Source organism: Astyanax mexicanus, chromosome 6, assembly GCF_023375975.1.
Source record: "Astyanax mexicanus isolate ESR-SI-001 chromosome 6, AstMex3_surface, whole genome shotgun sequence".
NCBI lineage: Eukaryota > Metazoa > Chordata > Actinopteri > Characiformes > Acestrorhamphidae > Astyanax > Astyanax mexicanus.
Genome location: NC_064413.1, coordinates 43,273,729 through 43,290,637, shown reverse-complemented (window position 1 = coordinate 43,290,637; position 16,909 = coordinate 43,273,729). Strand labels below are relative to the sequence as shown.

Genomic DNA, 16,909 nt, shown 5'->3' with positions numbered 1-16,909 from the left:
CTGTAATTCAATCATCCAGCATTCAGAAGTGGAGCCCCGTCCAATGGTCATGCAGGCATGGAAAGAGCCAGAGCCAGAGAGAGAGTGAAGACAGGATGAAAGTGAGATGGGGGGGCGGGGTTGACACCCCTCTACAGTGTGTACATTCTGGGGAATCCTCAGTTTCCATGCAACTGTGGCACACATCCTAACCAGCACTATCTGTTCCAAACAGGCCAGTCACAATAAGTCCATGATGATTTTTGGCTATCCCATGACTTTTGGCATGGCAGAGTATAACAGGGCTGAAACTAATATCATACCATTTCTGGTCCACTCAGCCTAGAGAAAGTTGTGTTTTTCTTTAATGCAATCTATTGGCCTAATATGCAGGGAAACTGTTGAGATAAAATGAATGAATAAATAAAGGGTATTTTTATGGGTAATTTAGTACTCAGCTTCCAAGCAAACAAATACATAATTGAGGGGAAACCTCAGCAATTCATAAAGAGCATTTATTTCCAAGCCTTGGTTGTCTTAATATGGTAATTTGTGCACAATGCACAGTGCAACAGGCCAATAACTAAATTGTCCATGCAGTTTAGACAGCTAAATCAGATTTACCACATTTATTATATATATCTGCTCTTTAGTTCATTCAGTTTGCTCGGTTTTCAGTTTTGCAAGCAACACATGCATTATCTAGATTCCTGAGAAGAGTCCAGTAGAACACTACAGGTCTAATCCCTTGTAGTTCTTTTATTCATGCACATATGGAGACATACACACTGACCAGCCATTACATTAAAAACTATCATACCATAAAAACACCTCTGCCCTGTTGAGGCATGGACTCCACAAGACCTTTAAAGGTGTCCTGTTGTATCTGCTCAAGACATTAACAGCAGATCCTTTGAATATATGTTGCAAGGCGTTGTCCATGTAAATCACTAAATATCAGAACATCCCACATTTAAAGGTCAATCTTCTGGAAATTTGAAGAGCATTTAAATCCTACATTTTTATAGTTTGGAAGTGATAGAAAAACGTAGGAGCAGTGATTGGAGCAGTGATTAGCGGGCATGGTAGAAATAATCGTTGACTAATTGACTATTCAGAAAAACAATAGTCAGATTAGTTGACTACCAAAATAAATGCAAAATTTGTTGCATCACTAGTACTTTTAACACATCAACTCAAAAAAAAATCAACACTTTAAAAACTAACTGTTCGCTTGCTCCCTAATAAGTCTTTTAGGGGTCTTATTGTTACAACTAATCAATAAGGTATATACAGTGTATTGAAATATACAACTATATCATCCATGTGTCCACTTATTCTCCAACAAATGTCTCTCATCATTTAGTATCAGTGATTAAAATGCCCATGCTGTGCATTCACCGATCCTCAAATGACTGCGCTTTTTCTCAACTTCACTAGCGGATGTAATTACAAGTAACAATACATTATAATGAATTGTACTGTTCAATATGAGTCTCTCAATAATAACAAGAAAATCCAGACAGAGATCAAACATTACATTCAACAGACTGGAAGAAACCAAGCCCTCATTTTAAAATGGAAAATACTGTAAAAAAAAAAAAATAAAAATAAAAAATAAAATATGTAACAAGTGGCCCAAAGTGAGGGCAAAAACCACCATTTCTCTTAAAACATTTCTTACACACATGCATTTAAAACATATTTTAACTTAGATATATTAATTGTGTATTTACTATTACAAAAAAAAGACATGGCATTCTCAATTCTGTGAATCACTACATCTCAGATGCGATTTTCTTTGTGGCTTGTTTTTTTTGTGATATAATTCACATACATAAAAAACTGTTAATTACGTATATAGACATGCCTAATGTAATGAGATTGGTTTTCATGTCCCATGACTTTTGCCATGTCTCTTGGACGCTAAAAAACACTGCACTGACCTGTTGGATATGCGTGTAGGGTCTAATGAATTGAATATGAATGTGATTTCTGTGCCACTTCATTGTACGCATGGACAAATCAAGCCAGATGCTGCTGGTCACGATCACTACTGCACTGCACTGTCCACTGTGGGTGGTAATGCTTTCTATTTTGCATTACCAGTACATATGTTACAATGTTAATTGAGAAATGTTAAATGCCCACAAGACTACGAAAATTAAATGCCCCGCCCATCTGTCACTCGCTTTCAGACCTTGCTTAAGCATTTCCAAGCTGTCCGCTCAAGATCAATTTAAAGCTTTTACACATTTAAAAAAAAAAAAAAAAAAAAAATATATATATATATATATATATATATATATATATATATATTGCAAATGTTCTTTTTTCGTCTATATATATTGAGATATTAAACAATGCAGAGCCCATGACCTCACCAGTCCCGCTCCCACCCGTGCACTGTCTTGCGGCCGGACCGATCAAGAGCTAAGTCAGTACCAAAAACTTAAAACCCGAGGAAAACAGCAAAATAACAGTAATCAGCCCTTTAATCAGGCATTTAAATGACTTTTTTAAAAGGTAAATAAGAGAGTTTTTTGGGATTAAAAGCGTGAATTCAGCTGTAACTGGAAATATCTGTGCAATACTGTGCTGTACTGAGGTGCACAGCTTTCGTGCATTTACAAGCACATGCCCTACCATGTGGATGGAGGCCATAAGGTTACCCTTGTGTTTTTTTCCTCATTTTCTCCTCGTGTTTACTCGCCCCCTTCGCACTTCTCAGGCAGCAGCAGCCTGTCACTTACACAGACACAGAGACAGCACTGTGTATCTACTTCCTGTGTCATGAATAAAAACATTGCAACATGACGTGTTTGATTTAATTGCCTTAAGTGACATTGTACGTCCTACGATGTGACTATAGCGCATGTGCACATCGCCATGACGATGCTTAAAGGATATATCGTGAAGCCCTACTGCAAGGCTTCCACCACAGCATTACACCTTAAAAACATCTATTATATTTTTACACCTTGCCAAATGTCCACTGGCAGTTCCACTTGTGTGAATAAATGCATGTAAAAACAAGTATGACAACTTCAACCTTTTAACAGCTGTTCCTATGAACATTACCATTTCTCAGCTTGGCCTTTCCACTAACATCTAGGACTAACCTTACATACTGTGTGATGGGAGTAATAATAGCAATCTCTCATTGCCATACTATGCCTGGCTGTAATCCACTGTGCGAGGTGGTGCGAAGAGGTGTGGAAAGAAGGTGACAGATTGTGGTATTTCTTTTCCTTATATATTTAATTAGAGATGAAAGACAGCCCTATGAAAATATAAGTACTAATATCTTCTCACATGATAGACAGCGCTCCTGGCAATAAAACAAGCCTGTCAAGATGTCCAAGAAAGAAAAAATACCTCCTGGCTATGTACTAATGAATGTGTGTGAATTAATGCAAAAGACAAAAAAAATAAATTAATAAATCACAATCTAATCTCTGAGCTTTACACTTATAACTTTATTTGTAGTCATATGAAGAAATGTAGAGTCAGTGGGCAATGGAGTATGAGAATTAAATGTGTAATATATCATATTTATTCAGCTTTTTCACCTGTTCTCTGATGTTCACACAGGTATGTGGCTTAGTTTGGAATAAAATGCCTAGATGCAATTTTACACACCCATTTACAACCCTGTTTTTTTGGCATTTGAACGAACCAAACAAGTTGTTTTGGCCTTTTACGGTGGACATACAAATAGGTTAATGAGCTCTTGTCTGACTGGCTGTTTTACAGGTTCACAGTACAGCGTCTGCTTATGGGTATATTTACAAAACTCTTTCAAAATTGTCCAGATCAAACTGAACTAGTTTGGTGAGAACAATGGAAACTCACAGTAAAATATGCTTAAAGTTGTGCTGTCCATAACATATTATATATTGTATAGACATCAATAGTGAAGTATAACTGTATTTTTTTCTTAATATGTAAAACAATGAAAAATCCACATTGTAGGACCAACAGTTGTCCCTGTTTGTCTAAATTGGCCCCTTATAACTATTGCATAATCACCAGTTTTGCCATTTTTGCAACGTGAAGCTGATTACAACCCTTTCCCACAGTTATTAGGTTTCACAATGATGTGTTTACATCACAACAGAATCTGGATGTGTTTTCATTAACTGAGCACAGGCAAATTCCTTTTAATAGAAGATAGCAGAAAATGCATTTATATGGGCATGTCATTTATTTTGTATTTTGTGACAGTGTTTTTCAGAGGGCAGAAGTAAATAGAAGTAGTATGTGTAACATGGCATGAATATAATATCAATATTTTCAGTGAACATTTGAAACACTTCCAAACACATATCAAAATAATTGTTAGTATCAACATTTCAAAATCTGCACTGCTCTAAATCTAATTAACCAGGACTAATTATACTTTCCTTGCAATAAAAACACTCCGAAAAGCATGTTTTGACATGCTGTGATGACATTTATCCTAATAACAAAAATATGATCATATTACCCAGGCCTAGCAGTGAGTAATGCTTGTTTATTGAGCTCATGCTGTGTCTGCCATTGGTTGGGGGTTATTAAACACTTTTACTGAAACTAGAAAAGGACCTACTGTTGTGTACAAAGTTGGACATGCCATTTAATAGATTGAGTGGGTTTACACATGCCATTGTTCTGCATATTTTAGCTTGTTTTTTTAATTATTTGTTAAATTTAACATATTGGCAGAAAAAAAACATAACATTTTAATCTGTATAGAATATAAATGTTATTTCATCATGTTTCATCATGATAAATTCAGCAAATACAGTTACTGTGTAGTAAATATACAGAAGCATTTATTTATTCATAATCACCTAGAAAATCAACATGACGAATTTACTTAAGGATGCCTAAACCTTTTGATATGACTGTAGCTAATCAAACAGTAATGGCTTGTGCTTGAAAGGTGCTGTATACAATTCTGTTAAATAAATCCGTTGTGTGAGAACTATCGCTTTTTTTGGTTACAAAATTAAAATTTGGTTACAAAATTTTAAACGATAACGCAAACATTTTTAGGGTGTTCTTGACCATTACACACATAAGCTTGTACAATCCAACATTATGATATACTATTAATAGAGAACCCCACCATAGAAAGTATTAGCCTAAGCTAGGCTAGTGTTTAGTAGATTGTATATTAGCACACTGTTGCTGCTGCTAAGCAAACCAAACCAGTCATTCGCTAACAGGTCAAAACAATACATTTGACATTTCTGTGAGTTTTGTCAGATACACAGTCTCCCCATCTCTCCCTTTCTTTGTCCTGTGCATGAAAACATTGTCCCCCCTGTTGCTTATTGGTAGGAACTGTATTGTATTTCTTGTTTTATAAATAAAAACTGTAATTGCTGAGGCAGTTTGCTTAATATTCAAGTTACATTTTATGGTTTAATGGAGTCTAACCATAAAATAAGCAACCTTTTAATCTGTTTATTCATATAGCCTTGTTGCTAGTGCACAAGCCACAGATGAATATCATCTCTTATAATAGCACTGAAACAGAGCTAAGGATGTACACAATTCTTTTTTTCCAGCACATGAGATTCACATTTGCTGAATTTGCTGAACTAATATCATACCCAGCACCTTTAATAGTTCCAAACAATTAAAAAGGACAAAAAATAAGCAATTAGCTTAATCTACAGCTTAAATTTAATGATCTGGCCTGAGGTGGAGATAAATTGGCATTGCTATTGACGGTGTAAATTCCAGCATTGTGAGCCCACCAGCGTTTACTGATGTGCAGGGATTGTTCCGGCAAGCCAGGACATGTCCAGCTGGCCCATATCTTTCACTGATAGGGATCGTCCGGTCTTTCCCGCTATCTTCCTACCAAGCCAAAGCTAGGGAGGTTTCATTTCACACTCATACACACTCATCGCACTGGATCTGAGTAAAGAAGTGAATCTCTCCTCTGCAGCTGATGTGGCCAGGCATGGTTTCTTAACCTATAGCTGTGTGAGCGAAGCTGTGCCTACAGGCGAGAAGAGAAGAAAGGAATGGAATGGAGCGGAAGGGAAATGGTAGGGTGGGAATCACGTGGGTCCTTCATCAGCGCAAGCCACTCCCTACAACTCCTTTTTCCTTCACCTTGTGTGCCGCTGAATTAATTAGCCTATTCCACACATCTCCTGGCAGCCACAACCCCTGCCTCTCTGACTGGCTTGTGGAGACTGAAAAAGAACGAAGTGCTGTGCAGCATTTACGTCAAGGGGAGATGGGGAGAGGGCGTAACGCTAGCACTCGTGTGCTGCAAACACACTCGCTTACCATGCGAGTCCCTTCCCCCTCTTTTTTTTATATTCCTCCAGACCTCACGACTTGAACCCCCTTTTCATCAGAAAAGGGATCCCAGAGTCATTTCCATAGGTCAGTGCCCTGGCCCCTTCCCCCTACTCGCCCTTTATTGCGAACCTTTTGTCCAGACAGATGTGCGTTTGGATGTGAGGAATCAGATGGATGAAACCATGCTAACCTCCCCCACGCCGTCTTATATAGCCTACTCCAACTCGATCGCACGGACGAGTCTTTGTTTGCGAGATGGTAGAAATGGAAATATCGAAAAGCGCTCTCACGGACTATAGTCCGACTGTCCGTCGATGGTTTTGTCTAAAGCATCTTCTCCACTTAGATGCAAAGAAGCATCCTTTACAGATCCACACGTCAAATGTCAGATGTCACATGTCAGTCTGGTGAAATGTCAAATAATGGTAATAAAGCCACACAAGATATGGTAGGTCAGAATTTTTCACTACACGAGGAATCGGCAACAGGGAGTTAGCATGCAGACTGTACAGAATTCCCCCAAGAGCTTTCTTTACAAACACGGCGATGGCTTAACAGCTTCCTACCTTATGAATATGTGATCAGGTTTATTTAAGAGAGAAGTGGCTCCTGAAGACACCAGCTGTTCAGCCGAGACTTGCAACTTGCAGAGGAGCTACTGTACATAGTGGTACAGATATCAACATGACTCCAAAATTCTTCTCCAAAGCTATGTGCTTTTTTATTATCATAAATATGAGCCGCACAGAGAGCTGAATAGAGGGCTCTAACCAAAACGAGAAGCAGGAGGAACCAGACTGTTATATCTGAGATATCTGGGAGCCTGATGACAGGTTTGTGGTAGAACAGGAAAGAATACTCCTGGGATGGGATACAATAGCTGGCTGATAACGACCCAGCTCCCTCCGGATGGCAACAGACGTCAATACTGCCAGGTCTGTCCGACAGGCAGCCCCGGCCCAGTCACTACCGTCACAGTTTAGCGTGAATGGCACCGACAAGACTACACACTTCCTGGGGACACCAACGCTACCTCGCTGCCTGACAGCAAGTGCACCTCGTTCCATGCAAACGTCAACCCGGGAAAGGTCTCTTTTTAGGACACCCTAGCACAGCATCTTCAGCCGCACTCCAACACGAACCCACCAAAAAAAGACTTCATCAGGAACACACAGCAGCGAGTACAGCAACAACCTGCCATGCTAATGAGCCCTGAGAGAGAAGGCCGTAATAAGAGTACAGAATTTGACTGAATGCCTCAGTGCCAACTTTTTCCACTACTCTCGTTGCTCCGGGCGCTGCTAATTGCTCCGGACTCGGAGCACATGACAAGCCTTTTTTATAAATACCCGGAGCACCATGAAGGCTCAGAGGCACACGAGGAATCGTAAAAATGCCTGTTTCATTTGGAAAGCTGAATGGAAAAGCACATCTCCTGTTTGATGCAGCCGGTTCTAAGACGGAGGAGGTGTGGTCGTAAAACCTGCAACATTCCTTTTCAAAGGAGCCAATAAACCAAATGGTCTGAAGGGGAAGCACGCCTACACAGACTCCGCCAAAACGCATGCTAATGTCTTCTGAAAGTGTGAAGAAACACCACCCAAACGTGAGGCGAGCTTCAAAGCTAAGGATTCAGGATGATTCCAGAATCGCATCAGTATCGGTAGATAATTTCTACAAATAAACAAAAATTTGTGTGATCATACAGATGTTTAGATTAAGGGTGTATATTATGAAAAAATAAAATAAACACAGGATTTAACACTGCCAAAAATCAGATCAGGTAACATCTAACTAACATCAGTAAGCGTAGTCAATATCTAGCTAATATTATCTACAGTAGCTAACATATGTCAAACATTATCCACAGTAGCCAACACCTGTCTAACATTAACGATAGTATTTAACATGTAACTTACATTATCTAAAGTAGTTAACATCTAGCCAACATCAGCCAAAGTAGTTAAATAGTGATCATAGTATTTAAATTCTGCCACCTCTACTTTATTTATTTATTTATTTTTAATTAACATTTGACAACATAGTGTTATTTATTATCCAACACTGAGCTACTGTACACAATTATCCACATTTTATTAATTGTACTGCACACTGTAGCCCTGCAAGAATCTTCCATTTTAATGGCTAATCCATATTTATCCATCTTCATCAACAGATTGTAATGATAGTTCTGGTAATAATATTTGAGAAAAAATGAAAATCAGTAGTGGCCCACAATTTCCACACTGTGTGCACCTCTGTTCTACATCAAATTTTCATTTACTATCAGCTGCAGATAAAAACAGACAGTGAACTAACACTCGGAATGCTGTGCATTTTTATGCAGCCATGTCGACAATGCAAGTCGCAATTTGGAGCTGGATTTAATCAAGGGGCAGAGCCTATTAATCACAGAACAATCGCTTGTCTTGAAAACCGCAGACACCACAGTCTGAGTGCAGCCAGAGCATTACGAGCTGCGGAGTGATATGATCCCTCAAACAGGTACGACTCGTCCAGGCACCGATCTGCTTCACACAGACACAGAAAGATGACAGCTGTGGTCTACGGGACGTCCTCGACAAGTCTCTGCTTCACAGCGAGAAACAGGAAATACATTCTCGCCGTGCAAGAGTGGACATCAGGCTCTTTGTGGACGTATGCAGATGTATGAAAAGGGAGACACTCAGCTCTGGGCTTTAATGATGGGGTACAGTGGCGGGGGATGCTTTTCTAAATGTGAAAAAGGCACTTAAAGCAATTGACTTCTATGTACCACTAGATTCCAAAAAAACGATTACAAAAATGGCTTTCAAAAGAGTACAGTGGAGAAGCTTTCAAGGTTGCCAGAAACTCCTAAGAGCCTTGCAGGGTCATTAATTAGGGTGGACACAGCTAGAATAAAATGCTAATGGGGTTTTATTATTAGCTGCAAAGGAAATAGAGACACTTTTCCTGTCCTGACTGAAAAAACACATATTTAACTAACAAAACCTTCAACAAATTGACCTTTGAATACAGTAAGAGAACAAGAATGTGATTCTAGACATCCTCCACCCCCAACTCCCAAGACCAACAAACGAAAACGACACACGAGGGCTTGTTTTCTGCCATTCCTGCCAACTGTTTTCTTTTTTAAAGCGAAATTCATGGTCCCGCCAAAAGCAAGGCAGTTTGAACGCATCGATGCCCCTGAATTCAATCACAGCTGGCACAAACACAACTTCTCAAATTAGTTTTGGTTCCTTAAGCCAGGACAACAGGCAGTTTGGGGTCAGGCAAATGCTTGGGATTCCTGTGTCAAAAAAAGGCAAAATTACCGTATTTTCTATGTATCAAGTGCTAACTCTAGTAATGGTGTTTTCGCAGACCTTTCTCTGGGCCTCACTCTGAACCCTGGCTCAGACCTCACTCCCCAGAGCGACTTGATAACCTGTAGTTTCATTTTTTAGTAGATTCCATAGTGAGTTTGATAACCTTATACTGCAAAAAGCGTCATTTTTTGCTGAATCACCTTAACCTTGACACAAGAATGTATCATTTAAAACTTAGAATACGACTTATGGATAGTCTAACCTTCATCAATGAGAAATAAAAAAAAAATAATAATACATTTATAGACATAAGGTTTCATTCCTGGTCTACACTCTTACTGTTGTCTTGAGCCTCACAGCCACACAGAATAAAAGAGGTACTATGTGGACGTTCTTGGTCACATTCCTACAGCCACTGTTGGTAAATCCAATTTTCCACATACAAAAACACTTTATATCTGCAAACTAGCTTCTAAATTGTGTTAGAATGCTGCTACAACTGCTCCAGATATAAGGCATGAAAGAACAACGGCTCTGCTCATCTGCAGGTCACACAACCTAAGTATGATATTGCAGCAATCAACAGCGTTACAAATACAAAAAGCTTCCAGGGCAAATGGACCAATATACTGAGTAAATGAAGGTTAAAAGAGGAGCTGATATACAACACAGGTTAAATCTTACTCTCAACACAGGTTTCAACATCTGGCTCTGCTGTACAGAATAAGTTGCGTATATTGTGAAAGGAGGAATAACTCCAGCAAGCACTAGACGTCAATCTGACGTCAGAAAGCTGCTGGACTCTAATGTCACACACATGTTGAATTTTGTTGAAAATCATTAAATTCATCTGTCAAAACACCAACGCTGGCTTAACATTAAGATCCAATATTGAACAGACATTCAATATTCAGTCAATTTTGTTATCATGCTTCTGATCTAAAACTGAAAGATGTTGGACATTGGTTACTTAACATAATCTTATGATTTCACACTGCGTGGATGTCAACATGATATGTTTACATAAAAAACGACATGGCATGTGACGTTTGTGTTAGTCACTCTGTATGTACATTAATATAATGAGGTTTAGGTGATGTTAGCATGAGTTGTTTAAGACGATGTATTTTGAATATACTACACCACAACTTAACTACTTATCATTTTGCATTGGGCATCAACGTGATTACGTTAAGCAGACATTGGATATTGGTTATGAAATTATGTAAATGTTGGCAATATAAGACTGTGACGTTTGATTTTGGTTACTTACTACCACCATGCCACTACCTAACTACAAATCTGACCAGATAACAACGTCTAACAACGTTGGTGGCCAGCTGGGACTGTTTAGATAAGCATCAATGAACATGTTTGTTTAGACAAATGAGCAAACCAGTGTGGGAGAAGTGCCTCTTTAACTATTAAGTTATCACAGCAACAGAACCAGAAGCCAGCAAAAGGCTGCTCAGGCTCAATATTAAGCACGCTGCTTTCAGCTAAACTTAAGCTAAATTTAGCTTTTTTTGGAATCACTGGCATCCTCCGATTTCAAAACGATATATGCTGACTAATTAATTGTATGAAAAGGACCAAGCAATGCTGGGCGCAATCCTAAAGTTGGCTGACACTGGCCATGATATTTCAAAATCCATTGATTTTAGCTAGTTCTTATTTAGTTTTATCAGTTTCCACTGATCTGTTGTTTTATTTAGCCTGACACTTTAACCTAACTTGCACTTTGCACAATAACACACTACACATGAAAAAGGTAAACATGAGAGCATTAAAAGCATGTTAAATTAGGTAAAGAATACTAAAAGTGCATTTTCTGTTTAATATACTAAATTAAAATACACATCAAATATACTTTTTTACTGTATTTACATTAAATGTATTTTAAGCAATATGCTTTGGTGAAATAACCCTGGTTTTTAATCACAGTTTTTATGATTCCTGGCATGTTCTCCTCCACCAGTCGTACACACTGCTTTTGTATAACTTTATGCCACTCCGGTGCAAAAAAAAATTAACAGTTCAGCTTTGTTTGATTGCTTGTGATTATTCATCATCATCTTGATTATAGTTCAGAGTTTTTCAATTTGGTAAAATCAAAGAAACTTATCATTTACTTGTCATTTCTGTACATTCGTTTACTACAGTTCGTGTTTGATGAAGTGATTAGTTAATAAAGTTATTTATTTATCCAGCTTATCCAGGTAAACGGACGGGGGGGAGCGGATGTAACGTTATTTGGGCAGTTTCAGTCCTTAAACAGTTCTGCACTCTTAAGTTACTCTTAAGCTCCTAAATGAAGGCTAAACAAATAACAGGTAGCTGAAATAAACTTATTTTTGACATAAACACAACATTAACAGAGGCAGTTAGGCTGACTGAACAGAAGAACTGTGGCTAGCCCGGTAGGTTGGCTAGCTAGTTAGCTAGCGTAGCTAGTAGACGGCTTAATCAATTTGCTATCATCTAAAAAAACGTTACGCTAATGTTACATCTCACTCAAGACGTCTAGCCAACGACAGTCTCTATTCTAGCTGGCTGGAAAAGCTCACGGTTCAGGCTGAACACCATCAGTATCGGTTTATCTGTGTGTTTAACGTTAACGTTAGCCAGCGAGCTAGCCAACCCAGGTTAGCTGCTGTAGTAGTGAGGCTGTGTAGCTAGTTGTTACTGAGAGACGGGCTGCTGCTGCTCTCTGTGCCGAGTGTGTGTGTGTGTGTGTGTGTATGTGTGATAGTGGTCAAAACACAATCTAAACACATTTACCGTTAAATAAAGTTCAGTTTAAGCGTTTAGATGGATACAAGAACATTTCAGCACAGGTTTACAGCTGTGTAATAATGTGTCAGCACATTTAATCACGTTTAATGGTGTATTTCTCTCTCTCTCTCTAAACCTAGCTAACCTAACGTTACCACTGGGGCTTGGGAATCACAACATTTCTTCCAGCAGAGCAAAAGTAGGTTAGTTATTTAGCTGGCTTATGTTGAATCAACGTTTTCAACATATTTCAATCTCTAATGCGTTGAAACAATGTTGATGTAAATGCCAGGGTTGATTTAGATACTATTTGTCCATTTTATTGAGTGTACATAGATTTTAGGTTGGTTCAACATTGATTCAACGTTATGGTTTCATATGTAGCTTAGTTATTGTTTGTTTTAGAAAGCTTAACTTGTTTTATTTAGCTAACTACATTAACCTGTTATAAATGTAGCTAGGTGTAACCTAGGTAACTCATTAACAATTTAACTACAATAAGTGTGCACATTAATTTGCAGTACTTAGCTAGCTTAACTAGATAATTCTTAATTGACACTAGTTAAGACATTATGTATCATGATAGAATGTTTAACTAATGTCTTAATGCATTGTAGGCTATATACACCATTCTCAGGCATTACAATTTAATAAATCAACAATAATTAGACATTGAGACTTTAGGTTACTTAACTTACAAAAACTTAACCCTATTTAACTTAGTTAACCAAGCTGGCTTATGTTGAATCAACGTTTTCAAAGCGTTCAAACAACGTTGATATATCAGACTATATCAATGTCAGATATGATTTATTTAGCTAGTTTATTTAGTGTACATAGATTATAGGTTTAATCAACGTTTTGTTTTCACATGTAACGTTAGCTAATGTTTGTTTTAGAAATCTTACTAGCTAACTACATTGTCATAAATGTAACTAGGTTAATTAGCGTTAGCTAGCTACCATTGAGTAGCTTATTAACGTTAGATTATTAACGTTTATTAACGTTAGCTAACTAGTTAGATAATTATTAACTGAAACTAGGACATTAAGACATTATTTGTCATGGCAGAATGTTTAACTACAACGTTCTCAACCATTAAAATTTAGTACCAACAACAATAAATTAGACACTGAGACTTTGAGTCATTAGGTTACTTAACTAGTTAGTACTGTTAATTGATGTAGGTTAGCTAACTAACCTACATTGTTATAACTGTAGCTAGCTAGCGTTAATTAGCTTATTAACACATTAATTTACAGTACTTAGCTAACGTTAACTAGATTATTAATTAACTGCCACTAGTAAAGACATTATTTATCATGACAGAATGTTTAAATAACGCCTCGATTCATTGTTAGCTACTATCTACAACATTGTCAAACATTACAATTTAGTAATCAACAATAGGTCACATTAGGTTACTTTACTAGTTAACTAGCAAGGTTAGCTAGTTAGTTAATTAGGTTAATTAACTACACTTATTGTAAAGTGTTGCCAATATGTACAGCTAGGTTATCTTGTTTGTATTCTATTCTTAAAGCATGTAATTGCTGTGTTCAGAGCCAGTTCATCAATCCATTTAACGTTAACTTATAAACCTCTACTATGAAGAGTTGCCAACTTTTGTAGTTAGCTAGTATCGTGGGGAGCATTAAATTCAGACCAAACTCCTTAACGAACTACGTAACCTAAATAGTTAACTAACATACGCTAGTAAGCTGTTAGTTAACTAAGCTAGACTGCTAGAGGACTGTGTTTGTTATTGTTGTAGTTAGCGAAGCGCTGTTGATTCTTCACAACAACACAAGCCAGGTCGCCTTCGCTCTTTTTATTTAGCTAACGAGCTACGTTAGGTTATCTGTCCTGTGTTTAGTTATCTCTTCCCCTCGGTTTTTTCTCTCTCTTCTCAAAAAGAAAACACAAAGAAAGAAAGAAAACATTCCTCCGAAAGCTCAGCTCTCTCTCTGACCTGCGCCATCTTTGAAAAGAGTCTTTGGGGCCGTAGCTCCTTGAAACAAAGAGGAAAAACAGCGGACTCTCAGACAGCAAAACTTCACGGAGCAGAGGCTGAAATAACGGAGTTGGGGCGAACCACAGCCCGGCGGCGCCTTACCTTCAGACCCGCCGATCCGCGTCCCGAACAGCAGGACCAGAAACAGCAGACAGCGCGGTATTGCATCCATCCTCGGATCAGACTTATTCTACACTGCCTGCTTGTCACACACACGCGCACACTCACACACACACACACATACACATACAACTTCTCTCCAGCTAGCTAGCTAGGCGTGTGTGTGTGTGTGTGTGTACGGTGTGTATGTAGAGAGAGAGAGCAAGGGGGGAGAGAGAGAGAGAAGCCTGTGATAGGCTGGAGCCGCCACTCCCCGCCCAGACCCAGGAAAAAAAAAAACTCACAGTAGACCGACAGACAGACAGAAAGACAGACAGATTCACAGCATTTCTCCTCCTACTCCCCCTGATCTACACTCTCTATACACCCGCTACAACTGCTTTAACACTTTAACAGGTGATACACACAGGTATGGAGGAGTGTTGAAGTCATGTATACACAATACTCTGGTGATATTCAGCACCAATCAAAAGCCTGGACACACCTTCTCATTCAGTGTTTTTCTCTATTTCTTTATTTCATTTATTTTCTACATATTTCATTAATATTAAAGACATAAATAACTATTAAAAGGGACACATATGGAATTATGTAGTAAACAGTAAATAAAAAGCGTTTGTCCTCCACAATCCTCTGATCTAAACCTGATCAACTGAGATGGTGATTTGAGGTGGTTTGGGATGAGCTGGAGCTTCACAGCTTGAAGGAAAAGCAGCAGCTTTTGTTCAGCACCTCCAGGAACTCCTTCCTTCAAGACGCTGAGAAAACTATTCCAGGTGCCTCTACCTCATGAAGACACTGAGATTAAAATACCAAGAGTGTGCAGAGCTGTCCTCAAAGATAAATGTGGTACTTAGAAGAATCTAAATTATTAAACTAATTCAGATTTTTTTAACAATTATTTTATTTTTTTATTTATTTAAGAAGCACCATATTCACATTTGTGTTGGACACAGATGGAATTTGGCCTCTGCCTCTAACCCACCCATATAGTGAACACACACACACACACACATGCCCGGAGCAGTGGGCAGCCATTGGCCTTACTCAGACATCCAACAATGGCAGTGTGTCAAACCAGGGTATCAAACCCACAATCCTGTCATCATTAACCCTATACTTTAATGATTGAAATAACAATTTTTTCCTATTAGAAACAGGTCAATATTTTAGTACACTTTTTGCAAATTCTGGAATTAAAAAAAAAAATCTGATTTCAGGATTTGCTAATAGATAAGTAAAAATGTAATTTTAATACACTCTCAAAATATTAAGGTATTTACTTGCAAGAAATAGGTACATATTTTGTATACTCTCCGACTGTCTTTACAGTCTAAAACAAAGGTTTAAGGTACTCCTGAAAAAAATGGCACCTTTGCTTATTTAGTGTAAATAATTAAACAAATCTTCTGCTGGAAACTCAAACTTCGATAAGTCACATCACTGTCCCAGAAGAGTAGTGACAAGTGTTCAAATACACTTACAAGATAACACCTCACAACTTATACAGGTGTGAGTGTTCCCAAGCCCCCAAGGTAACATGCTCAGTTTGCATACTGATATCCCATGACTTTTGGCATGTCAGTGTAGGTATAGTGTATATTTTGTGAAATAATAGTATAACTTATTTTCACTTAGAAAATCAACAACACATCATTTACTCAGGGGTAACCTCTTGCATAAGTTGCATAAGAGTGAGGAGAGAGGAGAGTCTTATTAGACTCAGTGAAACAGAAATAGTGACTATATATGTCAAGACATTTCAAAAAAGTCTCATCGACCGTCATCACAGTGTGCATCGAAGGCTTTTATACTTTTTAAAGTTATGTTTGACAGTGAGTAAAAGTTAAATGATTAATTAAATAGAATTGAATGTGATCATATGAAGCATAGACTGTATATAGCTTATATCTTTTTACAGTCATTGATCTGAAGTAAATAGGGTTTGATACAACCAGTGAAGCCACAGACAGGGTTAAAATCAGACTGAGGATTGTAAAAACTGCAAGACAAGGAAGAGGATGGCTCAGCTGCTTTTTAGATGAAAATATGAAACATTATGTCTGATGGTAGATGGGCAATAATAGTAAATCATGAGACCTGGATATTTCTTCCCTGTAATCAGGAAAAAAATAGAGTCTAGTAGCCTTTATTCAATACTGCCAGGCATTTCAGTGACCTAGAATGTCTGAAAATATTCATATCTATCGGTAGACTTAAAGATAGACCTACAAAGAAAAAACAATGTGATTGATTAAGCACATTTGGTTTAATATGACCTATATAAAAACAGTACTTTAATGACAGAGAAAAATAATTGCTTAGGCTTATTACTGCTTAGTAATTTTATGTAGTTCCAGTGCTGTCTATATATAAAAACTAAGCTGTAAAAGTAACT

At 37.9% G+C, this 16,909-nt stretch overlaps 1 protein-coding gene across 1 annotated transcript in view; it reads right to left on the bottom strand.

The window, feature by feature from the left end:
- tgfbr1b (transforming growth factor, beta receptor 1 b) overlaps positions 1–14,692 on the bottom strand; it is an 88,938-nt gene extending 74,246 nt beyond the window's left edge. Inside the window, exon 1 of the mRNA XM_007233388.4 lies at positions 14,494–14,692. Within this exon, the coding sequence (XP_007233450.3) occupies positions 14,494–14,563 (70 nt within the window). The 5' untranslated portion in view covers positions 14,564–14,692. The remainder of the gene's footprint in view (positions 1–14,493) is intronic.
- Between the last annotated feature and the right edge of the window lie 2,217 nt (positions 14,693–16,909).